Genomic DNA, 27,112 nt, shown 5'->3' on the forward strand with positions numbered 1-27,112 from the left:
GAGCTAATGACAGTCTCTGTCATAGGACACTATGACACTGTGTCATAGGACATTATGAGGGTTACATGAGAGACTGTGATCTTAGAATGTGGCAGTGGCAGGTATCTAGGGAGGTTCAATGATGGGCTCTGGAATGAGCAAGGGAAGGGTTATAGCCCTGTGCTCTTGGTTCAGGTTTTAACCTCCTAAATCAGGATGGAAGTAAAATTCATTATAAATCAAAATTGAGGGGAAATATATTATGTTCCCCTGTGGATGATACTAATGAATTTTGGTTTCTGTCCATAGACAGGATGGTCTTTTAAGCTGAAACTTCAAAAGTCAGGGAAGAAACCAACACTTCAAATTGTATGGATCCGGTGATGTAACATTATGTTTTTGAAATGCTGAGAATTTGTTGGTTTTAATTGCACTCCACCACAACATTCTAGTCATCTCCAGAATCAAGAGATCCTGGGCTATTGTTGAAATAGGATGGGCTTGTAGCCTGACACACTTTCTGGCATCAAATCCTGCCTTGGTGACATTATTAGTTATATTTTGGAAATAATTTAAGACTTTTCCGAGCCTCCCTCTCTTCTGTACAAAAGAATTGCAGTGCCCACCACCATATGCCAAGTACATCATCGTTTCCTTTACATATATATATATATATATATATTTTTTTTTTTTTTTTTTTTTGGTGGCCCTGGGGATTGAACCCAGGGCCTTGTACATGCGAGGCAAGCACTCTACCAACTGAGCTATATCCCCAGCCCTCCATTTCCATATTTTAAATTCTAAACCAACATTAAGGCAGACTAATCAGGTATTAGTATTTCAAGGTGCAATGCATTGTGACATACTAAGAGGACACTTGGGAATTTGGGTTTTTCTTCACAGTGTCATAAATGACCAGGAAACAGAAGTTCCTTAGAGACTTTCAGGCAGTGAGAGATAATGCACCAAATCATTCTGTGTTAAGTAGTCATCCTTTGAAGGAAGAATTGGTAAACCTGGGACATAGTTTTGGAGATATATGGTCAGTGGAATGCTTGTATGTTGGGAAACAAGAAGCTGCTATTTACTAAGCAACTTCTATATTCCATTCACTGCCAAGTGATTTCCGTGAACTAGTTTTGGTTTTCACAGCAACCATGGATTCAGAGTCTGTTTCATCATTTATGAAGTGTACACTTCTGGACAAATCATTTAACCTCTCTCACCTTCGGTGTTCTCCTCAGTATAGAATAATAACCTCTTCGTTATGCATTGTGAAAACCAAATGAGAAAATGCCAATGTGCTTTATCAACTGTAAAGTGCACAGTAAATGGTACCTATTGTTATGAAAGAAAATAACTCACAGGCACAGAAATCTGACCACTTTTGATATTTCTAAAAGCACTTAGCACCATGCATTTCTACAGGAAAAGTGGTATAGAAACAGGCTAACTCATTTATTGGGCACCTACTATATTTCAATGTTTTGTGGGGTCTTTCACTATTGACAGTGTATGAGTGGCAGATTCTATATAACTGTATACCTTCCTGTTCATGTTGTCATCTTTAATGCCACAGTACATAAGAAAAAAAAAGAAACTTGGGAGAGATACTTGCATAGCAATCTTAACTCCAGCATTGGAGTCTGTTTTAGGAAGGCCTGCAATACTACATCAAAGTCCCCCAAATTTTTTTCTTATGAAAAAAAATGTTCATAAGGTAATATCTATTCTCTGCCTCATCCCTTTATGATGAAGACAAAAATAAACACCCTTTCACTTGATCATGATGTTTTTCCATTTATTTATTTATTTGAGAAAATTCTCCTCCAAAGCACTTCAATCAAATCTCCTTTTGTATTTCCCCTCCCCAATGTCTGCTCAGCCAGGCGACACGCATGCCACCGCAAATTGCTCATAACTAAAGAATCAGAACACTTGCTGTAGCTTATTTTCTTTTATCCACTTTTTGGTGCTTTCAAAATCCTAGTACTGATGGCATGAGAGGTGAACTTTTTCTTTCTCAGCTTTGGGATAAAATATGCTTTGCCTAAAGCATGCTCTGAGCATTTTCCTTTGTACCTTCAAGATGGAAGGAAAGAGTGGAAACAGACTGACAGACCCACCTGAGCACGTTTCTGGTTTATAGGGAGTGAGCTAGTGACTCACTGATTTTCCTGACAGAACTGTCACCTTCCTGATGCACAGGCGGGGGACAGCTCTGGCTGTTTCTAGGAAGGAGTCCACAGGGTTACCACAAACTTGCGAAGCAGGGAGTCAGCATCTGTGGGCACAACAGTCGGGGCCTGCTTTGACTTATCTCTTGTTCTCAACTCTCATTTCCCCCAAATCTGATCACTTCTTTCTTGGAAATATATCTTGGATCCAACTTACTTCTCTATTTCTTGTTTTATTCTGGTCCAGAGACTTGTTTACCTCCTGATCAAATAACTACAAAGGCTTCTACTCTGTCTCCGTTTCACAAATATTTCCCTTTTCAAATTTATTTTGGACACCTGCCTTCAAGAGAATGCTCTGAAAACATGACTTTCCATTCCGGTTCCACCACTTTCTATGGCTTCCCATTATTGATTATATAGAATTTATAATCCTCTGTCTTACTTTTAAGTAAAGAGGGCTCAGTAAAGAGGGCTCAGATCTGCTAAAAAATTAAGTTCCAGTCTTGGGTTACATTCTTGGCCTTGCCAATTCTTGGCTCCGTGTCTTTGGGAAGGTCATCTCCCCCCTCTGGATCTTTACTTCTACATTTATAAAATGAAGGTTGTCATAGACACATTGGACTCTATGTGCCTAGTTCACAATGATCCTCTTTTCACAAAATCATAACATCCACCTCTCCCCACTTCCCTATCTCCTTCTCTCCTTCCTTCATTTTCTCTACATTTCAATCTGAGATTTTAAAAATTCTGGGAATCATAGAAGTTAATGGCTCACTTGAGTCATATAGTCTGTCTTCCCACATTATGTCCATCATCTCTGATTTAAAATGAATCAAGTCCCCTCCAGCAAAATTTAGATACCAGAGACCTCCATCCAGAGTTGCTTTCTGGGGCAGGGTGTGAGAGGGAGAGAAGGGAACCAGCAGAGACACTGGAACTATACCAAAGAAAGCCAAGAAGAAGGACACAGAGTGCTGATGATAAAATGAACAGATCCGGCAGGTATTAGGGAAGGGAGGGTCCTTCCCGTACCCTTGCTAGATGTTCTGGGGTACATGGCTTTTAGTGTAACGTTCTAAGGGCAAAAGATGAGCAAAAGTTTAGTGGGAGTAGCATCAGAAAACAAGGGTGTCATTAAATCCCAGATCATAACTGTGGCCTAAGGAATAATTTTTGAAGACTTAAAGCTCTTTCTTCCCTAGGGTTTAGTCTAGCTCATGGTTTTTATCCTGCTAGCCCCGTGTCTCCTGCATTCTTCCTAATCCTGCTAAATGGCAACTCCATTTTTCCACTCATTCCGGTTTATAACCCTATAGCCATCTTTGACACTTTTTTCCCCCCATACCCCACATGCAATTTGTCAGCAATCTTGTTTTCTGTACCTTCCAAATATTCCCAGAAACTGACCTCTTCTTGTCACTTCCACTGTTGTCACCTTCATGTGATCCATCATCTCCTCTTCAATGGATTATTTTAATAGTCTCCTAACTGGTCTTCCTGGATCTGTCATGACTTTCTTCCTTCATTTTTAACAGTAGTTCTTTTAAAGCATAAATCAGATTACATCCTTTCAATGATTTCTCATCTCACCTTGAAGAAAATCTAGTGTCCTATTAGGGGCTACAAGCCCTTCATTACACTCAACCTCTTACTCTCCGACTTATCTTACACTGCACCTTCTTCAAGTGTCTGTTTCCCTCATGAGATTCTTTGCTTTTTCTTGCACATGCAGATGTGTTTCTACCCAGGATTTTTGCTATTGTGAATTCTTCTCCCAAACAGTCTTCTCCCAGATGTACCATGATTTATTCCTTCACTGTATTTTAGGTCTTTACTGAGTTGCTTTTTTCTCTGCTGGCCTCCCTGACCAATCCCTAATTTCTTCTTCGACTTTTTTTTTTTTTAGAAGAATGTATCACCACATACCACATTATACATCTGATCCATTTTCCCCATTAGTCATCACCGGTAGAATGTAAGCTCCATGAGAGCTTATCATCTGTTCCTGTAGTCTGTCATGTTTTCTGCTGTATCTCTAGCATATAGAACAATATCTGGCAGATAATAGGAAATTGATAATCATTGATTGAATGAATGAATGAGTTGGTTCCAAGCAATATTTGCTTTCTTCTTTCCTTAGAATATAACTCTGAATTACTTAAAGGCCTTTGCTGCCTCAAATTTGGTTTTAAACATTGGACTTAGATAAAGAAATCCAGGAATGATCATACACTTCCATTTGAAGTGAACCTCACTCCCTCCCCAGTCTTGACACTGGATGAGTGATACAGATGAAATGTCAGTTGCTCACAGACCTACAGACTAGAAAACTGTGGATGGCTGATGAGCTCAGTTAACCTCTGCTCTTTGTCCTCTCTGAGCAGTATCTAGAAAGCAAACTGTCCATGAAAATACACTGGATCCTCTGGCTTGGTTCTGCTGCCTCTTATTCATAATAAGCTAGAAGAAAGGCATCAGAATGAGACGCAGGATTTTCCACTATCCATGGGATATCCTAGAATCACAAATAACAGAGCTGTAAAGGGCCTCTTAAAGTGGTGAGCTGGGAAAAACAATGAACTAGACAGGAAGCAAGTTCTATTTTTTTTTTTTTGCAGAGTTCTAGTTTATCGCCTTTCTTTCTTCCTTCTTTCTTTCTTTCTTTTAATTGCTTTTTTTTTAAATACATGTCAGTGGAATGCATCACAATTCTTATTACACATATAGAACACAATTTTTCATATCTCTGTTTGTATATAAAGTATATTAACACCAATTTGTGTCTTCATACATGTACTCTGGATAATGATGCCCATCACATTCCACCATCATTGCTAACCCCCTGCCCCCTTCCTTCTCTTACCCCTCTGCCCTATCTAGAATTTGTCTATTCCTCCCATGCTCTCTCTCCCTATCCCAATTCCATCACTTTATAGAAGAACAAACTGAGGCCCAGAGATGATTTTCCTAGATTGTATAATGATGTACTGTGAGTGTCACAAACACACCCAGGTCTTTTCACTCACTTTCTTGGTTCATTCCACCAAGCTGCTTGACCTTCTTGCCCTAGACATTTTACTTGAGACAGGATGATCTCCTCTAAGTGTTGGGCTAGGTGTAGGTATTCTGTCCTTAATTATGGGAGCACCAAACCTGAAGGTGGGTGGGCCTCTGAGTGTACAAGGCAGGAAATTAGCCCCATGTCAGAACTCTTGGTCATTCTGGAGATGAGGATACAGAATGGTGTCCAGCACTGAGAAGCAGCTCTGAACCCAAGGCAATTAACTGACTATTTTAACATTAGAGGGTTATGTTTTGAAATGAAAGAGTAAATATAAAAATGAGATGATGTATTTTTTAAAAGTTTTTACCTTATGGTATTCCTGTAAATATAAATTACACCCTCAACACAACTTCTAAGGCTCTGTATAATGTAATCTGAGAGCACCTACTGAGGCTGAATTTGAGGAAACTGAGAGATCTATAATCTGGATATTTTAAAATGTTACTTCAGGAGATTGGAGTAGTTTATAATCTTAAGTTCTCAAAAGGGGAAATATGCCTGTCTTTCTTCTGTTTCTCAATTTTCTTAAATGTTGTTATTTTTTCTTCATTATAAATTCTTATTTAAGCTACGTCATCAACTCTTTTCCTTAGCTGTCCATGATGTCTGGAAATGGTAAAGAAATACATCTTGGGGTCTTGCTTCCTGTGTCCAAATCCTAGATGTACCACTTGGGTTACTTAATTGCTTCATGCCTCTGTTTCTGTTGGCATGAAGCAATTAAGCAAATGGGTTGTTATGAGGAATCAATGAGATGAGGCAAGTGACATTGGAGCTCTGTCTGACGTACAGTGTGTACCCAATGTGCCTGAGCCCAAAAGGCACATATTGTCATGTCTAGAGTCCCAGCTGTGCTCCCTTTTTGCTATCTGTCCATGAGTAAGTCACTTAGTCTCAGTTTTCCTCAATGGCCAGGAAGCCTGGACTCCCTGATTAATCCAGCCTTGATTATCTGGTGAATGGAACACCCTGGCCTTCTTTCTGGCTTCTTGACCACCACCTGTCAGTTCACAGATGCTCTAGTCAATGTAATTCAATTCAGTTCAACTCATCAATTTTGTACCCATTATTAATTATAATTATGGAAAAAGTATCTCCTGAGGTCTAAGACACGCGTAACACTCTGCAGACCTGAAACAAATAGAAATGAGGCATGGGGATCCCGGTTTCTGAGGTTCTTACCTATTTGAATGCTTTCTATAACTGTACCTCCTTTCTTAGTGGAGAGAAAATAAGAAAGACTGTCCTCTTAGGGGCTTAAAGGACTTTTTTCTTTAAACAATCTTGAGAAAAACAAAGTCTAGCCAGTTGCTGAGAAATGTGCTTGTGATAACAAAGTGGTTCTAATTATTCCCTCCTTGAGGGGGAAGTTCCTAAAAGCTGGCAAGCCGTCCCCCTGAGGCTGCAGCAGACACACTACTCAACTTTGGTTGAAAACAAGAGGGTGGCTGTTATGGGGTTCAAACAACAGCAAAATAAACAAAGCTCCAATTATGATTCGAGGGAGGTAGATGGGCTTTTCTGTTTAGTCAAAAGGAATTGATTTCCCCTGGAGTGTCACTTACACATAATGATTATTGGAAAGGAGACAACTTAAGGAGAGCAATGCAAAAATGAAATGAGGTGGGCTGCAGATCAGTAGCTGATCTTGACTGCTTTCCCTGAAGGCAGAGTTAGAAAAATACAATAAAAGGGGAGGCAGGATATTTGCAGCATTTTATTGATATTCATTTTTTATACTCATTTTTTTCATTCATTATTATTTTCTTTGTTTAAAGAAAGAGGTGAACTGAAGACCAACACACAAAATGGTAAATTTCAAGTTAACTTTGGGGGAAAGTTATCTATATTTAATTGGGGCCTATTTATTTCTATGTGTAAAAGACTAAATTAACCCCATGTTCAATTAGGTTTCTCCGAAGGAATTCTTTATTTTGGAAATCATGTTGCTTCAGATTCAAAGATTTTCTAGGCATATTGTGATCTCAGTCCATCCCTTCTGAAGGCAGTTAATATAAATGAATGAAAAATCACTTCTAGGCTAAAATAGTTCTAGTGACTTAAGACATTTATTTTTCTCAATTGCAAACTAAGGCAGGATCTCATTTGTTCTATACTTAGTCACAGAGATTTTTTAAAGCCATTCATTGCACTTCACCAAGTTTCTCTCAAGCTCACCTTAGTTCTTTCTATTCAAACCTTCACAAACTGTTAAGAGTACACCTTTGTTTCCTACTGGATAATCTTGAATTAAAGACCTGGAATAGAAATGCTTCTGCTTCCTCCCTTTCACCCATGTGCTATACTTGGTACATTTCTAGAAATGAAGTTGACAATTCAAAAGTAATGCTTTCTCATTCAGAAGTAAAAGTTATTTCTTTGATTTCCTGCTATTAGAATAGCTCTCTAGGTGTTCTTTCTGCCTATTGCACAATTGTCTCACAACCATATATTTAAATCCCTTTATACCCAGCACATGTCTCACCTTTTTCAAGGAAGTGCTATACTATATTTATTCTAGCATAGGTACCTCTCCCTTCAAAGGACTTCTCAAATATTGTTCTTCTCATCCTATCCTAATGTTATCACATGATACATTAGAAAGTCTTGTTCTCTTTTTCTATGTTTGTGCAAATGTGTGCCTACTCTCTTTAGCTGCATTAATAGAGTCTATGTCAATGATGATGAATACCTGTAACCTCAGCTACTCAGGAGGCTGAGGCAGGAGGATTGCAAGTGTGAGGCCAGCTTTAGCAACTTAGTGAGACTCTCAAAATAAAATGAAAAGGACTAGGGATATAGATTAGTGGCAAAGCACCCTGGGTTCAATCCTCAGTACTGGTCAGCGGAGGGGCGGGGTGTAGACAGAGGGTCTGTGTGTCAGGGCTTGCTCTTATATCCTAGAGAATTGCTGTGCACACTGAAAGTGTTCAATAAAGATGTGTTGCCTGTAGTTATGGGTTTTGGATGATGTATGGCTTCTGTTTAGAGTCTTGGTGATTTGCTGTTGAAGATGCTGAACTCGGGATTTTGATATAACTTTTGACTTGTTTTCCATTTGGTACAACTGTACACTCTTTGTTGCTGAAATTACTTCAACTGAATGGTCAGGACTGTAAATACACAGGGAGAAGGTCATTTTGTCTCTATTCTGCTCAGGAGAAAATAAATCTGTTCTTTTCCTTTGTTCTAACAAACTGAAGCAACCCTGGAAAACATCCTTTCAGTCGTAATTCCCTTTCCATGTGCTTTGCTCACCATGTCACGGTGTTTAAGAAACTGTAGTGCCTGCCAAGAAGAGCAGTCAGTGCTCTTATTTTGTAGGCGATAGTGTCATTACCATTCACTAGACCAATATTTAGGACATGTGTACTGAATTATTTAAAATGAATAACGCACAGGGAAAACATTAAAAAATGGGATGAATAACTTCATTGTGATAACATTTATTTCTTCCTGGCTTGCCCAACTGTTTTTTTTTTTTTTGGTGATGTTCAAGGACACACCAAGAACTTCGGAGATGATCATTCTGGGTGCCTGACTACTCTGCTGTTTTCGGCCACAGCCCACTCTGTCTCTGCTTTTCTTGGTCAAGAACATGGTGGTGGGATCGACTTCCAGCATGACAGTGTGAAGAGACCTGCTGTTGGGCTCCTTAGTGAAACTGATGAAAATCACAAAAACAAACATAAAACCTATTCAGAGCTTCTGGAAATAGCCCCGCAAAAGCAAAGAGTTTTCAAGAATTTAGAAAAATGCAGTAAAAACCATAAGGGTCTGTCTATTTGAACCAAGACCATGGCCTCATCCTCCTCTCCGACCTCAAAGAAGTGGAGACCCAAGTCCAGACTGCTGTCCTGTTGTCAAGAACTCAGGGTTTTCTCTCTCTCCCAGCTCCCAAGAGGGCCAGCACATCGGCATTTCTCATCATCCCCCTAATCCTGTTGGGAGGCGAAGTTTTTGGACAAGTGTGGTTAAGAGGTGCTGACTCACTTTCTTTTTATCTTGAGTGTGGCCTACTGAAAATACTGGGGCCCTGGGAGCTCTTGCCCCCATTCCTGGTACAGGTGCTCCAGGCCCCGAGAATCAAACCAAAAGGATCTTGGGCCCCCATCCCTGTTCACTGAGCACTCAGCTACTGGAGTGGTGGTATCAGAAAGAAGCCTCTTATTGAACTCATCCCCTAGATTCAGAGCCCTGGTTCAGAGAGTTTGCCTCAAGGGAAAAGCAGGCTATAAAATAGATAGTGGTACTGGTCCTTTAATTTTTTTTTTTTCCCAATGCAGCTGACTTCATGCACATAACATTTTAAAGCCAGTCGAACACAGTGAAGTTCAGCCTAGGAGCACTCTCAGGAACAGTGAAGGTTGTGGTGAGAGGCACTTGGGAGATTCATAGAGCTAATGGAACTCTAGTGCAGGCCAGTTAGTTTGTAGGATGTGACTGGGAAAACAAGAGAGCTTGCAGGAGCCATTGTTGGGTCTGAATAAATATCAAACTCTTGACTTTTAAAATGATCTCTTTGACGGAGCAACAATCTGATTGGATTATTTTATAGAGGAATTTATCTCAAAGAATTATTGAAAGAATAGCACAATATGCCTACAAATACTGAAGTTTGACAGTGTGGATGAACTTTGAAAATATCATGCTAAGTAAAAGAAGTATGTAATGAAAGACCTCATATTGTGTGATTCCACTCATGAAAGTCCAGACAAGAGGAATCTACAGAGACAGAAAGTAGATTAGTGCTTGCTTGGGGTTGAGTAGAATGTGGGCAGGTTGAGGGGTGATAGTTAATTTGTATGTTTTCCTTTTGGACTGCCAAGAATGTTTTAAAAATGGTGATGCTCATACCTATCTTTGAATATAAAAACCATTGAAATGTACACTTTAAATGGGTAAATTGTTTGGTGTATGAATTATGTCTCAATTATTTTTGTTTTTCAAAAAACAAGCTACAGTAAAAACAAGTCAGCAGTGGAGTTCTCATGTTCATAATGTCCAGAAAGTTTTTTTTTTGTCTTTTCTTTTTTCAACCTGGGGATAGAACCACCCAGAGTTTCACACATGCAAGGCATGTGCTTTACCACTGAGCTACAATCCAGCTCATGCCTCAGAAGCTTGGAAATTGCAGGCTTAAAGTTCTTAACTTTGGAAACAGAGGATAGGCAATGCCTTTAATTAACCATATGACCTTAGACAAGTCATTTCATCTCACTAGTCTTCATTTTTCATTTCTAAAACAAGGGGAGAGAAATAGTATATACTGTCTCAAGTTCATCTAGCAAAATTTTTCTGATTTGAAGAACAAGGAAGGTTTGCAGAGGAGACTTGGCCTATCTAGGATTTTAAAAAGGAATTTTTGTGTCTATGACCTATTTCTCAATGTACATACTGCCTTTATTTGTCAACACTTTAGTTCCTTTGGGTACTTATAAAGTCCCATTTGCCAAAATATGTTCTTAGTTAATCAGTCACCATATCCATTTCTTGAAGTGTGTTTTATAAAACATGGATTAGACAAAGTTGGACAGCCTCTGAGAGTCTAGAACTGGGGCTATACCATGCAGCATTTTCCAAATTCTTGATTTCACCATGGAATTATGTTTTTATGTAATGTCTTACGTAAATAGGGCTGTGAGGAATGCACATTTTTAAAAGCCAGAGCACTGGGCTAGCTGTTAAAAACTTGGGATCCAATCTCACCAGTAAGATTTATATTTCAATTTCAGAGACTTAGAAATTAGAGAAATCTTTAAGATTCTGAAGATAGATTTATTAACGATGGTATTGTGACAAGTAGTAGAAGAGATATTTTCAGGCAACTGAGCCACCTTGGTGCCTCTCATATCGTATTATATAGGAAGCTGTGGTCTTGTTACAACAGCCTTGGCCTACATGTTAAATAACAACCAAAGTGAGAAAATAGGGATACAATTCTCCAAATCTAGAAATACATCTTAGAAAAGAGACTGTGAAATCACGTTAGATCAATATAAACTTTTTTTCTGGAACTCTATGGAGTTCTTGAAACATCATCATCAAGGTTCATTTCATTCAATGAGGACCATTTAGGGAGTATGTACATGACTTCTGAGCCTCCATCAAGCCCTCTATTTCACACAGCGTTCCTTCTGCTAAGCCTCTGCACCTGCACAAGATCAGCTACTCAACCTGCCGAGCGTTAGCTATTTCTGGGGAGCTATCTTCATAGAAAAGGTGTGAAAGGCAACAGAGAGTTGGAGCCAGCCTGTCAACTGCCTCCTTCACAGGCATAGAGATGCTCAAACAGCTCCTTAACATTAAATGGTTTCAGATTATTTTGTATTTTACCAATGGAAGCATGCACTGATATTTACTTTTTCATCTTCATCCTACTTATTCATGACCCCCTGAATCACTCTTTATCTGTATTCTTATCTCCTCCTTATTGGCTGGTTACAAAGTACCTAACCTGGCTGGGTGCAGCAGAGGGTGCAGTGCTAACCCTCACTTTGTTAGCTCTGAGGGGCAGGATAATATGTAAATTTTGTATTATAAATGACTCCAGCCTCACACATATATAAATCCTCAAATGAAAAATTTAGACTAGTTCAGAGGAAAGGGAGAGCCTCTGTTCTTTTTTCATGGTTAGCACAAAAAGGTACGTTTTAAAATCAGCTCTTTCAGGAATGTAAATTTAAATTGTGAAACCAAGAAGTTGGTGACTTTGGGCTATTCTTCCTTTGATTTCATTTTTTTCTTACTTCCAAAATTGGAACAGTGAAAGCTGTAGTACAAAACTATTTTGTAAGACAGTGAAAGGGCATATAGCATAGTGACATAGTAGGACTAGGTGTATATATATATGACATATATATAATACATAATATATAATATATGTAAGGTTTTATGTAAATAGGGATGTGAGGAATATATAATATGTGTATTATATATATATATATATATATATATATATATATCACTCAATTTTCCATTTTAAATATTTACTTGAGAGGGCTTTTCATTTATTCATTCAATGCACATACATACATGTTGAACATGTACTTTGTACCAGAAACATTGCAACATAGTGGAATTCTTACCATCACACAACTTTAATTCTAGTTTATAGTGGCTGGTGGTGGGGAAAAGAATATATCAAAAAAACCCACATTCAAGTTGCAGTAAATTTATGAAAGTAATAAGAGCATTACATGCTAAAATAATGGAGGATGGAATTATAATACATTGGACAAGAAAGGCCCCTCTGTTGGGGCAGCATTTGTTGGAGAGTGGAAAGATGAGAAGCCATGTAAAAAGGAGAGAGAAAAACATTCTGGACAGAAAAAAAAAACAAGTAAAAACACCTCAGGTAGAAAGAAATTGGTGTACTGGAAGAGTAGTAAGGGGACCAGGTGGGTCCAGGATGGCTAGAGAACAGTGGTGATAGGTAAGCACTACAGCATGAGCATTATGGAAAGCAAGCAAAGGCCAGACCATGTGATGATTTATTGTCATGGAAAAGCACATATGCTTTCCATATGCGAGAAGAATTTGGTCTATTTTGCTCTCTGTTAAATCTCCAGTACCCAGAACACTGCCTCGCATGGTAGGTGATCAAAAACCATGGGTTGAATAATTTTTATTCTAAATGGAATTTTAAGTAGTTGTATGCCATAATGTTTTAGAAAGACACTCTTGCTGTCACATGGGGGGATGGACTGTAGATTCAAGTGAAACCAAAAAATGGAAAGTGATGGGAGCTATTGCAGTTGCCCAGATAAGAGATGATTGTGGTCCGAGCTAAGGTGGTTGTAGGGACAATATGGAGAAGTGCAGATTTTAGAACTGTATTTTGGTGGGCTAAATCCTCAGAATCTGGCCATGGATTGATTTGAGGGTGAGGATTTGATGACATATGCATTTATACAGATAGCAAAGACTAGGAGAAAAGTGTCTATAGGGCTTGGGAAAGGAACATTGGGTGCATTATTTTTGTTGTTGTTGTTGTTGATTGTGAGATGACAGTTAGGGATTCAAGTGAAGATGTCAAAGTTTGAGTTGGATATTCCATGTCAAAGGCTCCATGGAGTGGACAGGCATGCCATATACATTATGAATGTAGGTTATATTTTAAAACATGGGACTGGATGGGATCATCTTACACAGTCCAGATACATGAGAGAGGAGGGTCCAGGGTGAAGCCAGGCCCTGCAACACTCAGAGGCTGGCTAGCAGTACAGAACTCAGAAGAGGAGATCAGGGTTTGGAATGAGACATAGGGCAAAACGTAGCATGGTGTTGCAGAAGTCTGAAGTCAAAAGGAAAAAACAGAGCAGGTGGATGGTCAGCTACATGGTGTGCTCCTGAGAATGTATAATACGTGAAGAGAGAAGAGACCACAGCCTTTGTCATATGAATTGAGGGTATTCCTCTGCTATCCAAACTTTTATGTTTTTATTTGAAAAATAATTTAAGCAAAGTATAAAACATACTGAAAATAAAGAGGTTTATTGACACTTGTGACAAGAAGAATTTTCATTGGAACCCATAGAGACAGAGCCTGATTGAGTGGGTTGAATAACAAATGGGGATTCTGGGTAGGGATGGCATATTAAATAAAAAACTATTTTTTCCTCCTGAAACCACACTGAGACGATAGTAAGGGACTTTTTTTTTAAAGGCATAAAACCACAAGGAAACAAGAATAAGATTAACAAAATATTAGGATCATGCAGAAGATGGATGGATGTGGATTTGAAACTAACACTGCCAACATCTCCTGGAAACTGGTTAGCAACGTAAACTCTGAGGACCCTCCTGAAGTATATTGAATCAGAACATGTATTTTCACATTATAGTCCTCTCATTTGCATGCACATTGGAGATTGAGAAGGGCTAATTTGACAGACTCAAGAAGACCTAATCCTAAAGCAATGTGATTTGTACTACACCATCCTTAACATAACTCAGGAATTGGAGCCACTGGGTACCTGTGGAAGTGGGGCAGGAGGTGGAAATAAGGTGAGAGGGATAAAATAAAGAGCAAAATTTAAGATGCAGTCAGATTTCCCACTCAGAACAGTTAGGTAAGAGGTCTTATCCACCTCAGCAAAACTCTAAAGATGTATTCTTTAGAGACAGTAAAATAGAGTTCCTGGGCTGGAGGGTACTAGGCACCACTTGTAAGTGCTGGATACTGAGATCATACCCCCACCCAGCCCTCTTCCCAGCTACTAGAAATGTCAGAATGTTGGCAGGGAGGGCTTCACCCTCTAGGTAGGAGTTGGGGAGCATCTTCTCTAGGGAATTTGACCAGCCTGAGTCAAGACCTGAAGATTGTGATGCAGGAATTCCTGACTTAATGACCCAGCTGATTCTTTTGCTGAGGTCCTTGTAGCTTCTGTTGCTTGTCTTCTTTCTCCAGGATCTTCCCTGAGAGATCTGCTTCTAAGAGCTGCTTTGTTGTTCTCCTATCTGGCTACCAGGACTGTTTGTTCTCTTTCCACTTGTCTCTAGTATTTGTTTGGGGGAATTAGATGCCTTTCCAAGACTGTGTGTTCTTATTGAAGGGGTTCAGCAGATTTTCACAATCAGAGGCATGATAAACAATTTTGCTGCTGTACATAGTATCCCCAGTGACCTCTTTGCTTCTTCATAATTCTTCTATTTTCTTTTGTTGCTTTTCTAGTTTGTTTTCTAACTTAAAACTGTTATGTGTTTTCCCCCAATACCTATACTTAGAGAAATGCTGCAGTGCTTGCCCACAAATTCTGTTAAATGAAGATTTCTTCCATTTCTGTACTAATCAGAAATCAATTAATTAACTAATTAATTAATTGACTAATTAGAACCAGCTGGGTCATTAAGTCAGGTGGTCAAATGACAGTGACAATGGTTTGGGGCTGAGTGTTGACACTTGATCAGGCTGTGATCTGATGATGGGTAGCCATCATTCTACATTTAATCTGCTTTTCTATTCTAAAGCTAACATAACTTTCCAAATAGTTTGAAATTTAGAGGAAAGGGAAGTAATCTATAAGTTCAACAGCATTCAATAATTCCCTATTAGTGTCCCCCGTATGCCAAAGCAGGTGTGTCATTTTCAGAAGCCTAAGGGCTTTGTTAAGGCAAACTCTATGTAATTACCAGTTTCAAAGACTATACCCTGCTGCTCTGGGGGGAAGCTGGCATACAGGGCCCATTGACAGGCAAACTCTTACCCATAATAGCATTCAGGAACACAAGTGGCTTTAGGAAAAATTATGAAGTTGGAAAAGCAATAGAGTAACTTAAATTTCCCCCTTTGGTGCATTTTCTCCAACTTCTCTATTAGTCCCTTTCATCCAAACTCAAAGGATCCAGTCTCTTGGATTTTCACAGTTTGAAAACTTCTAGACAAACTTAAATATTTGGATATCTGCCAGTTAAACTCTATCATTTATTTGCTGGTGTTAGTTTGTCATTCTATTTTATTTCATAGTTTGTAAAGCAGATATTTGGGAAGTGGCCCTGCCCAGCTCCTGAAATCAACACTAGAGGAGGCAGAGGTGCAGGTCTGGATGGGACAGGCTGATGCCTGCCTTCTCATCAGCTTTCTTCCGGCATCAGACAGACAGCTACCTTCTCATTGGCTTTCCCTGGGCATCCGTTTCTTTTAGCTCTCACAGTCTGTGATTCACATCACACAAAGAAACATGCAATTAATTGTCAAATTAGTGGTTTTGACAATGACTATTCTGGGTTCCAATGGAGATTTTGATTATTGTGGGTAAGAGTGAGGAAAAACATTATCGTTATTACTTTGTTTGATGTTCTTTTTTAGCAACTTCATAAGAACAGGGACCTTGCCTCTCCTATTGATTGTTTTCTCCCAAGTGCCTAGTATAGTGTATTGCACATATATAATCAATACGTATTTGCTGTTGAAAGAAAACTTCATGAAAAATGAGCTTCTCTACTGTGGTCTCAAAGGTGAATAATACTGGAGTAGGAGGATATATTCAGTTTGGAGAAAATAGGACAGGCTCAAGTTGAGAATATAAAGATGTACCTGGGAGCCATGGAAAAGAAAGTAGTTTGTAGAATAAAGGGCCGAGAGCATGGGAGATGAGAGAGGAGACACAAGAGTTTATCAGATACTGAAATAAGAAGGGTATCAATGCCAAATGTATGACTTTAGCTTTTTGTCCTGAATATGGTCATTGGAGTTCAGAGTAGGGCAGAGCTCAGGACAGGAATCTGGGAGGGGAGAAGACAGAAGGCTCAAAGAGCAATTGAGAGGTTAGAAAAGCACAGTAGAGGTAACACTCTTTTCTAGGGATGTGATCCTATATACTGAACCAAATTTTAATGAACTATTATAAATTTAAACTAAAGCCACTCATGAAAATCTAGTACTCAAGGCTATGACTCATCCATCTCAGAGATCTCTGTCTCTCATGCCCTTCTTATTCCAAGAGAATACTAGAGGAGGTGCAGTGTTCAGTGTGACCTGTCAGCCTTTGTTTATTTAAGTACAAAATAATTGTTGGAGCTGGGATTCCTCACACATTCTTTTTTTTTAAAAAAAAAAAAATCCCTACCAAACTGAAAGTAACAGGAGGGCTGTTTGTATGTGGGTTTCCATGTTGCTTTTCAAAATAGCAGAACTGTCCATTAAACCAAAGGCAAACATCCTCACCTCCTAAATCCCACAGCTGTAATCACAGCATTGTAGCATTCAAAAGCTGCTGGAATCTGAGGCCTAGGAAAAGCCTATGGGTTTGGAGAAAGTTGGTGTTATGGGCCAGGCTATGGGCAATGACCAAACAGACTCCATTTTACCCTGAGACTCCATGTCATGTGAGAAATACTTCTTCCATGAGAAAACTCTGCCTTGGCCAACCTGATCCTGCTTAGCACACCCTGCTTAGAAACACAAATGCTTCTGTTCTTCTTATGCAATGTAAAATTGTTCTCTTTTTGGTTCTCATTTTTCTTGGACAATGTACGCTGTCAGAAAATGATTGTCTAGATATTAGTAACCATTATATAACTTGAACTCAACTAGGATCATTTTGAACCACTTCCCCTTCTGCTTAATTTTAGATCTCATGATGTTTGTTTGTGGTTTTGAATCATAGCAACAGCCACTTATGATTAGTGTGCTTTTGGACTGTAAAGGTGTATTGTAACCCTTGGAGGTGGTTGGAGGGTGTAGACTTTCAGCCTGTCCCTTGGCCTGCAAGCTGGTGAATAAATGTGCCATCTCCCGTTTTAAGATCAACTTGGTGATTTATTGCAATCTCACCATAACATTTGTACCTGAAGATGTTTGTGAAGTCAAAGCATTTTAGATTTGAAGTCAACAAAGCACCACTTTGCCTCAATCTTTCAACCATCATCTCATAAGTTTTCTCTCTGATATCCTTAGCTAGCTGACCTTTATGCTTTGTTGAAACTTAAACTTTTGGGATCCCTATTTTGCAGGGGTTTTCACTGAGCTGGGCATTAGGGAGATGTTGTGTCTTTTCCTCTATTTCTAACACAGGATTCTGTGATGGTTCTGGGTTGGTTCTTGCTGAAAGAGGTATAGGAGAAGACATGAAAGAAAGTAGATTCAAATCACTCATAGACTAAAAGTATAATGGAGTTCAAACCCATGACAAGGGTTTGGTTGCTTTTTGAAAGAGTTTTTTTGCAAGCCCTCATGAAGATTTTCAGATCAGCTGGCATATTCCATATGAAAGACCAAAGTAATGGCATGCTCAGGTCAGAGATATGAAACACACTGTGAGATACTTCAGGGAGAGGTCAGATTAAGAACCAACATCCAAATCTCATTATAATCAGATCCTAGGCAATTAAAAATAATTACTCTTTTTCCTAGCTGACCTTGTGGGATATATAAGCTAGATCTAGTCTAAATAAAGCTAAATTGGAGAGTCTACATCTAGCAGCTTTAAAAAAAGCATAGTCCAATCAACCACAGTAACTAGATAACCTAATTAGTGGCTTTGGAGAATGATAATCAAAAGTTAAATGGTTTTCCCATTTTCTGCCATGATGTCCTGCTTCTAAAGCTCAAGTTTCTTTAGTAGAAGACTTGGATGAGGAAGGACAGCAAGCACCTTTAGGTAAACAAGGAGATTTTATCATTACCAAGTGAGTGCAGTTCTGTACTTTCAAACCCCTACTTTTCAATTGCTGATAATGACTCTGTAAATTATAGCTCTTAGCCAATTCTCAGGGTAGAGTTCATCTTCTACTTTAAAAGATTCTTTCCTTACAATGTAATTGCCACTTTTTCAAGGTACTGCATTTCTATAGCTATTTCTTTCGTCATTTTTTTTTTTCTGATTCCTCTGTGGGGAATAGAAACCTCTCTTTCCCCTAGCCCAATTAAATTCTAAATGTTGGACATAGGCATATCATTTCTCACTAAAGTAGAGGATTTTGCATTAAGAAAAGGGATTATGTATTCATTAGCATGAATGCAGTGCTATTTGTTTCTTTCAAAGAAGTATCTAGACATGGCGGCAGGAATGTGTGGACTTGGATACCTAGGGCAATATGAACAGTGGAGTTTTTGGTTTTGATAACCAGAGAGAATGTCCAAAATTAAAATATATCTAGGGAATATAGAAAACCATTCAGGTGCACTCTGATCCTAATTGGCAAAATTATTTTTCTTTGAACATTTTTGCCTGGTTTAAATTGATTTTGTTTAAGCAGTTTCATTCATTTTTTTTCTTGCTAAGTAGAGAGAAGCAGATACTATTATTTAAGTCAAAAGGACTGAGTGACGTGCCTAGAGTATGGAATATTCAACTTTTAACCTAGGAGACTTGTTTCTGTCCTTCTGAATGTATTAATAGATTCTGGAATAACACCGGCATTTTCTTAAAACAAACACATAAAAAGCAAGGGAAACAAGAAAACTATCAAATCCTATAGTAGTTCACCACAGGAGAGAACAATAACCATCTTTTATAGAAATCTTTTCTTCAATACTGAGAGCAGAGCAAATAAACAGATGTAATTCCCCCTGATTTATTAAATCATTTGTTCTACACGTAATTGAGAGCCTGGAACATACATTGCATTGAACCAGGCACAATAAGCAGTACAAAGGAAATTTTCACTGCAGTTGAAGAAATAAGACACACATGAAAAATTAAATGCAAAGCAAGATTAAGTGTGAAATGCACTGCAGCAGGGTTCAGAAGATTGCAAGATTAAGTAAAGACAGGCTGATGAGGGATGACATAATGAAAGAGACAAAAGTTGAGTGAGATTATAACTTCTTTGCAAGAGGCAAAGAAGAAACTTAGGACAGCACAAGCAAGAGGCATATCATAGAGATACAGGGAGATGAAATGTACACACAGTGCTTAGAAAGTCCACATCAGCCTGTGGAGTAGGTTCCTCCTGAGAATGGTGAGAGATAAGTCATAAAGATGAATTATTGAGCTCTTGAATGATTTTGAACTAGGGCATCATAACATGGTGGTAGTGGTGTTTTATAGAGGAAATGGAATGATGGTGTGCAGGTTGGTTTGGAAAAGAGGGTTTGGTAGGAAGGAGATAAATTAGAAAGTAATTAGATGGTTTAAGCCCAAGCAAAGACAATGGCAATGAAAAGAGAGAACTCTTGCTATCAGCAGTATGAGAGGATTTTGTGAAATGATTAGACATGTGATTGGAAAAGTTTGAAACTTACATGACATTAACAAGTAACAGCTAGTTTCCTAATGGCTGTAGTCAATACTTTATAATCATTTTCTTTATGAGAATACAGCACATTCTTTAACAGCTGCTTCTCAAGCACAAAGCAGTGAAAACCCACTTATAGGTCCATCTCTAGATATTATTGAGAACTGAGTGGGGAGTCAAGAGGTTTGGTTGTGGTTCAGACTTTATGAAGGATTCTCTCTGAGGTTGGATATACCAGTCTTTTAATCTTTCCCAAAGTATGTTCTGTGAAATATTATCCCCAAAGATGTTCTTAGGAACAACATTCCACAATTAAACCTGTTTGCAAACATCAAAAGCTCTTTCACTTGGAGATCACACAATTTACTGGCTTCCCCTTTTGCACAGAACACTGATACATTGCTCAGGACTAAGGGCCTACTAAGGATAGACTATAAACTAGACACACTATTGAGCTCCTAAATAAATAATAATCTTGGGTCATGGAGTATGGAGAATGATCTAATCCAAGACAACACCACAAGGGTAGGAGGCAGAGAAAGAAAATAAAAAGGGAAAATGATAATTAGATAATTCAGAGTGCTCATCAAATGAGATTGCAGAGAGGTGTGGGAATGTGCTGTGGGAATGTGCTGCAGCCTACAATACAATCCCTGTTCAGATCTCCCTAAGCCAGGAATGACCACCAGTGGACCCTTCTCTTCTTTGGTGTTATGGTCATCTGACCCTGCTGAATAAAAAGATGGTTGTAAACATACAATTGCCTTGACTTAATTTTCAGATTTAGAATGGTTGTTTACATCTCTATAGGAATTCTAACTCTAGAAAGAATAAGGCAAGATTAAAAGGACCTTCCTAGATTCACTGACTGCCTCCAGATGAAGCAGTTTTGGCAACAATTCAGAAATCAAAATTCTTTTGACAATGGTCTGAATGAAGCTGTTCCCTGGGTTCTTGGCAAATATTGACAACCTTAAGAACTATGTATATATATTTTTTTTAACTCAAAAAGTAATCGCATGGAGGTTAAGGGCTCCAGCCAACTGGGAAGAGAAGATTATTCTTAAATAAGAGGAAGATTGAAAACTTTCTCAGAATTATAAAAAAATATTTATATCAATTTTCCAAAGCAGTTTCATTCCTCTTGACTGATTTGCTCCTCATGAAAGCCCTGTGTGGTAAGTAGCTTTTGCCTAGTTTTTTTGCAGGTAAGAACGCTGCCATAATCACTATCGAACAGCATGAAAGACTTTGTGCAAAGCGTTTTACCTACATTGTCTAATTTAGTCCCCATAGCAATTCTGTGAGTTAGGCACACAATGTAATTTCCATTATATAGCCAAGAGCCCAGAAGACAGAGCCAAGACTTAATGGCAGAGCCTCAGTTTAAACTCAAGTATCTCAGATTCTAGATGCTGTCCTCTACTATCTCTGACTCATCAGAACCAGTTAAAGGATGACCTGGAAATATTGCCTCTGAGCGGTCCAACTCCTAACCTACTCACCCAGTGTATTGCTCTCTGCATCTGCTTGTCATCTCAGATCCATTCTCTCAGGTATAGCCTAAACCAGAAGTGGGTGACATACAGCCTGTGGGCCAAATCTGACTTGCTTTATGATTTTTTTTAATGGCCCATCAGCTAAAAATCTTTTCCATCTTTTTACATGGTGCAAAAACTCAAAGGAATAAATTTTTGTGATGGGAAAATTAAAACCAAGTTTCAGTGTCCCTGAGGTAAGTTTTGCTGGACCACTCTATGCTCATTCATCTGTTATCTATGGCTCCTCCATGCTGCCATGATAGAGTAGTTGTAAAAGAGACTCTATGTCCTAGACAGCTGACTTTTGGTCCAAATTCCCAGGACACCACCCTAGAAGAACCCAAGTCATGCATAGGAAATATAAACACAGATTCAAATCCAGTTCCCAGTTCTGCTATCCAGGAGCTTCAGGGTTAACTCTGCCCACGTTATTCAACTTTTCTGTGCTTTGGCTTCCTTCATTTGAGAAACAGAGCTGTCTGTAATGCCATATTTGCAGTACTGCTGTGAACATTTCATGAAGCAGTATGCAAAAGTATGAAGAAAGTTGTAGGTGCCATTTGGTAAATGGAATCCACCTTGGTTGGTGATGCTTCTGCATTCTTACCAGTAGGTGCAGATCGTAGGGTATTAGAAATCTTTGGTGATAACTGGCAGATATATGAACTGAAATGAAACTGCTATGAAGTATACAGAATGATAGGATAACAATACATGTGGCAAAACATAGGAGTTGTTTTCCTAGTGGGCCCTCAGTTATAATAAAGCTTTTTCATGTTGGTGCATTAAGCATATACAATCAATGAAACCCAGATATTCCATCTACCTGCACCTGACTTGATCATCATTAAAGCCAAGACCCAAACTTGGAAGACTGCAGGGTGAATTAGAATACTTCTAATTGAACAGCACTCTCAGCTCTCTTCTGCCAACATTTCAGATAACCCTGATCTAGTCCTTTTAAGGAGGAAAAATAAAGTAATTGTTCTTTCATAGTAACAGGATGTTGAATTCGAGTTCACTCAGCATTTAATCTACTCTTTAGCCATTAATACACTAAAAAAACCTTAAATAATTTCTCTATTTTTTTCTTTTTTTAATATTTGTTGATTGACCTTTATTTATTTATTTATTATATGTGGTGCTGAGACTCGAACCCAGTGCCTCACGCATGCCAGGCAAGTGCGCTACTGCTAAGCCACAACCCCAGCCCTTTGCCTATTTTTTTTTCTAATAGTCAAAGCAAATTTTCTCTACTTTCCCTCAATGTACCTTGCCAAGAAGATTGCCAAGCCAAAGTCTAGGTTTGTCCAACTCAAGCCCTACCGAGCATGCAGACGAAACAATCTTCTAAAGATTAGGCACCTGGGAGACCGTTAGTACTGGGAGCTCTCAACCATACTCATTCCTCAGGTGGGAAAAATGCCAACAACTGGCAAGTACTTTCTTATTCCTTCCTCATTTTATGCAGCTTTGTCTTCTATTGTACTGACGTAACACCTGACCCAGAGCCAGGGGTAAGGAGCATGAAATTTGTATCTGGTGCTCTTTCCAACACTCTCCCACAATCTCTGTCTCTAAAATTTAAATGCCTTATGCTTTCTTTCCTCAGCTAAAAAAATGCTTTTGGACAGATATGTATTTTGGTTATTTGTGCCTTAGTATAATGTAAAAAGAGCACACTCCTGCTCCTTCTCTACGCATTCATGCACACACACTGGGGATTTGGGGTGTGGGAGTGGATTTTTCCTTTCTTTCCCTTCCTCCCCCTTTCCCTCCTTCCCTCCTTCCCTTCCTTCCTCCGGCCCGTCCTTCCTTCCCTCCCTTTTCCACCTATGTTTCTGTGAAGAATGAAACAAAATTTTAAAAAAAGATACTCTCTCTTCTGGCGAAGAGGTTTCAGATAGACAACAGACTGCTGCGGAAGGGAGTTTTAGTGGGTAGAGGAGCTCTCTCTGCAGATGCCTCTGGATAGGAACCCAAGACTGGAGGACCCCAAGGGGAACCTGGCAGGCCGACGATCACGTTGTCACCATTTGTCCCCGAGTGAAAGTCTGAAATGTGGCACCAACATGTGGAGTGGCATTATGGCAATTGGTGAGCTGAAAAGATGACTACCTTCTACAATGAAATTCGGAGGTGGCTGTTTGCTTTAGCAAGTGGACGGCACCACTTGACCCCAAGGGAAACACTGGAAGAAATAGGGAAGGTCCAGGAGAGATGGGAATTGTGGGTAGGGAAGGAGGAGAATCTATCTTTTAGTGTTCACAACAACCCAAACTAGCAATGTATTAAAATTAGTTTAGAAGAGAGGAAGCTATGGCTCAGAAGGGGTTAAGTCATTGTTCAGAATCACTTAGGAGCAAGTGACTTCTTTTAGGAGACCAGGTGCCTTGGTCTTCTCTTGTGTTTAGAATGACCCAATAAGCCAGACTGTCTTTGTGCATAGGTTTGCTCTTCAGCATGATCAGAAATAACTGTCTCCTCTGAGGCGGTGGAGCCAAAACAGAGTCGGCCAGTTATTTTTCCTGTCTCTGCAGCTTCCTCTGGATAGGAACCAAAGATTGGAGGGTGTCTAGGGGAAAGGGGCAGGCAGACAACCACGTTGTCACCATTTGTCCCTGAGTGAAAGGTCTCACCAACATGTGGAGGGTCATCATGGCGATTGGTGAACTGAAAAGATGACTACATTCTGCAATAAAATAAATGTCATCGATAGCTCTAGGGGACAAAAGTTGAAACACACCTCCGTCCAAAATAGTGGCTGCTGTTTAAAATCCTTGGGATAGAAACACTGAAGATGCAGAGGGGTAGTGATTTCATCATCAGACACCCTGCCTGGTGGTGGGCTTCTGTAATCAGGCACAGGTCCTGGGGGAAAGAACTGCTTGTGAGTTGAAGGGCTGATTTCCAGATTAGGTTCTGCCTCAACTCACTGTGAGAGTTTGGACAGCAGATTCCTAATTTCCAAGATGAAGAGGTAGAAGAAGAGGATGTCTCAGTTGGTGCCAGGCTCTAGGAGACTGATCTACTTACTTCCTGTTAAAATGGTTTTATAAAAATTGAAAGTGGGCATCCTGTGTTTCTCCCTCCCTTTCTCCTTCCTTCCTTGCTTCTTTCCTTTTCTTCTTTATGCCTTTTGCCCTCTTCTCTCTCTCTCTCTCTCCCATTTTTCCTCAGGAAGCAAAATCTCCTTGCAGGAATTATCTGCTGGTACCTTCAAAGACAGAGACTCTAACATTCATGAATTCATTGTCCTCAGGAGAGACACATTGTTTACTCTGCTGGCATCAGCCATCTTTGCCTCCAATTCTAGGTCTCCTAAGTTTTTTTTAACGTGGCTTCTGGTTTTGCTTTTCTGGCTCCACTAAAGGGAGCATGGAACCTTTGAGTAAATGTGTCGAGAAAAGACTAAAACCCCTTCCCTTTGCCTTGGGATTTAGGTTTCTACACCACCCTTCCCTGACGAATGCTGGTACAAACTCTCACCTAAGCTCCTCGGAGAGCCACAGGCAGGAGTGTTGGGCTGGGGGAGTTTGTTTTATTCAATCCTTTGGTCAAAGCAGGAATATTTCAGCCCAATCGATATCGCCTCATGTGAAAATAATAATAGTACTCCACACACAAATGCCCGTGGCACGGCTATTCCCGCTGATACTCACAGTTCAACTGCATTCCGGGGGAGGTCGGAGGGAATCTCTGTCACCTTGCTGTCTTGGCAGAGGAAAACTTTGTTAGAGCAGTGACAGAGCCGATGATAAGATCCGGAGCCCAAGCTCAGGAATGCCAGCAAAGAGACCAGGAGGAGCAAGGCCATACTTATTTATCCATCCACCTGTTTTCTTCCTGCATTGGCAACAAGAAACTGCCTCAGATTTCAGGGACTCCACAGAGTGTCCTTCTGAGAAGAGATCTGCTTTGAGAACTTATGAGGTCATGTGACCCACCAAGGGATGCTTTTTTTTTTTTTTTTTTTTTTTGTCACATCCAGTTGAGTAAAATTCCTCTGTCCCAGCAGTGATTTCTAAGGCAACATAAGCTATACCTTTATCCTTCAAGGTTGGGTTTCTTATACCCTGACCCAAGGAAGACAGTAAATAGAACCTTGATGCCTATCTAGAACAAGTTCCTGTTATTTCACTGCAAAAGTGTCCCTGCTGCTCACGATTCTCTTCTAACAAAGTGACATGATCAACTTTCTCTCCAAAAGTCGCAACCATAAAAATGACACATCACTAAGAGGGGTACTGATGTGAAGACGGATGGGTCTTATTTCAATCTTCAGCATCAGCTTCTTCCTCTGGCCCATCTAATGTAAAATTAGACCATCTGGATTGAAGTCATTGATCCTCTTTCTCACTGTAATTAATGACATTATTCAGACATAAATGGGAGGGTTAGCAATCCTCTGTAGTTATGTACAGAGATAACTGTCCCATCCTTGTGATCTATGATCTAAGGTCTGAGCTGTTACTGGTGGGAATTTGGTAAATACCAACATGCTCCACTCCTTCCTGCATGTCCTTTCTGAATTCTCTCATTTCTAGGTTCTGAAGATTGCCCTTGACTTTTAGCAGTTGGCACAAATGAACTTATTAAATCTGTACTTTTAGCTTTAAGATATTTCCTGTAGGTGACAGCTTGACGCTTTCTTTGGCATTCGTAATCTCCTTGATGGTGAGGGATATAAGGACTATTTGGCAGTGCTTTTAGTAAAGTGGTTCTCTACTTTCAACTCCAGAATCTATGAAGATTAAAAGACATGAAAGTCTCGAAAATCATGCCTTCAGCTTATTACCTGCTAAAATTAGTTTCAACACCATCTTTACATAATTAGTTGCAAAAAATTGAGTCTCATGAAAATGCTAAAAATATATATCTATCCTCCACTTCAGTCTCCCTGAATGGATTAAATTATCAGGAAGAAAACAGAAGTAAGTGATTTTGGGGGTGAAGTTGCTCCCTAGCTTTTTCTGGAAACAACTGATTCATTCTAATGCTGGGAATGGAAGATAAGAACAGTATTAGTATGGATTCCATATTGCTAACAATTTTGGCTAACATGAGCAGTTAAATTAGTTAACTCAACAATAGATCCAAGGAATTAGTCTTTCAGATGCAGAATGTTGGCTTTAATTCAATCAGTCAACTAACGCTTAAGATTATTTTAAAATAGTCATATCAATATAAAAGGGATTTCTTCCTTGTGCTTGAATAACTCCAGTGATGAAAAACATCACCAACTGAATCTCCACACCCATACCTCGGCCCAACAAACCCCCAACTTAGATTTTGGAGAGCTTCAATTATAGCTAAATTAGTCTTTGTACAATAAACCAAATTTTTAGTTGAAATTTTTATTTTAAAATATATGTCATGCTGGATGCAATGGCACCACCTATAACCCTAGTGACTCAAGAGGCAAAGGCAGGAGAATCGCGAGTTCCAGGTCAGTCTGACCAACTTAGTAAGACCCTATCTCAAAATAAAAAATAAAAATGAGAAGGGCTGAGGGTATGACTCAGTGGAAGAGTGCCCCTGCATTCAATTTCTAGTATCAAATAAATACATAAATAAAATAATATCCATCATATTTACAATTTACAGATTATATGTATAACATGCAATTTATTAAGCATAATAATAAACTGCTGTGGACTAAAGAG

General features: G+C 39.3%; 1 protein-coding gene across 1 annotated transcript in view; it reads right to left on the reverse strand.

The window, feature by feature from the left end:
- Fshr (follicle stimulating hormone receptor) overlaps positions 1-25,263 on the reverse strand; it is a 165,645-nt gene extending 140,382 nt beyond the window's left edge. The window contains exon 1 of the mRNA XM_026385740.2: positions 25,109-25,263. Within this exon, the coding sequence (XP_026241525.2) occupies positions 25,109-25,263 (155 nt within the window). The remainder of the gene's footprint in view (positions 1-25,108) is intronic.
- Between the last annotated feature and the right edge of the window lie 1,849 nt (positions 25,264-27,112).

The sequence above is a fragment of the Urocitellus parryii genome, chromosome 12 (genome assembly GCF_045843805.1).
Source record: "Urocitellus parryii isolate mUroPar1 chromosome 12, mUroPar1.hap1, whole genome shotgun sequence".
In the NCBI taxonomy this organism is placed as follows: domain Eukaryota; kingdom Metazoa; phylum Chordata; class Mammalia; order Rodentia; family Sciuridae; genus Urocitellus; species Urocitellus parryii.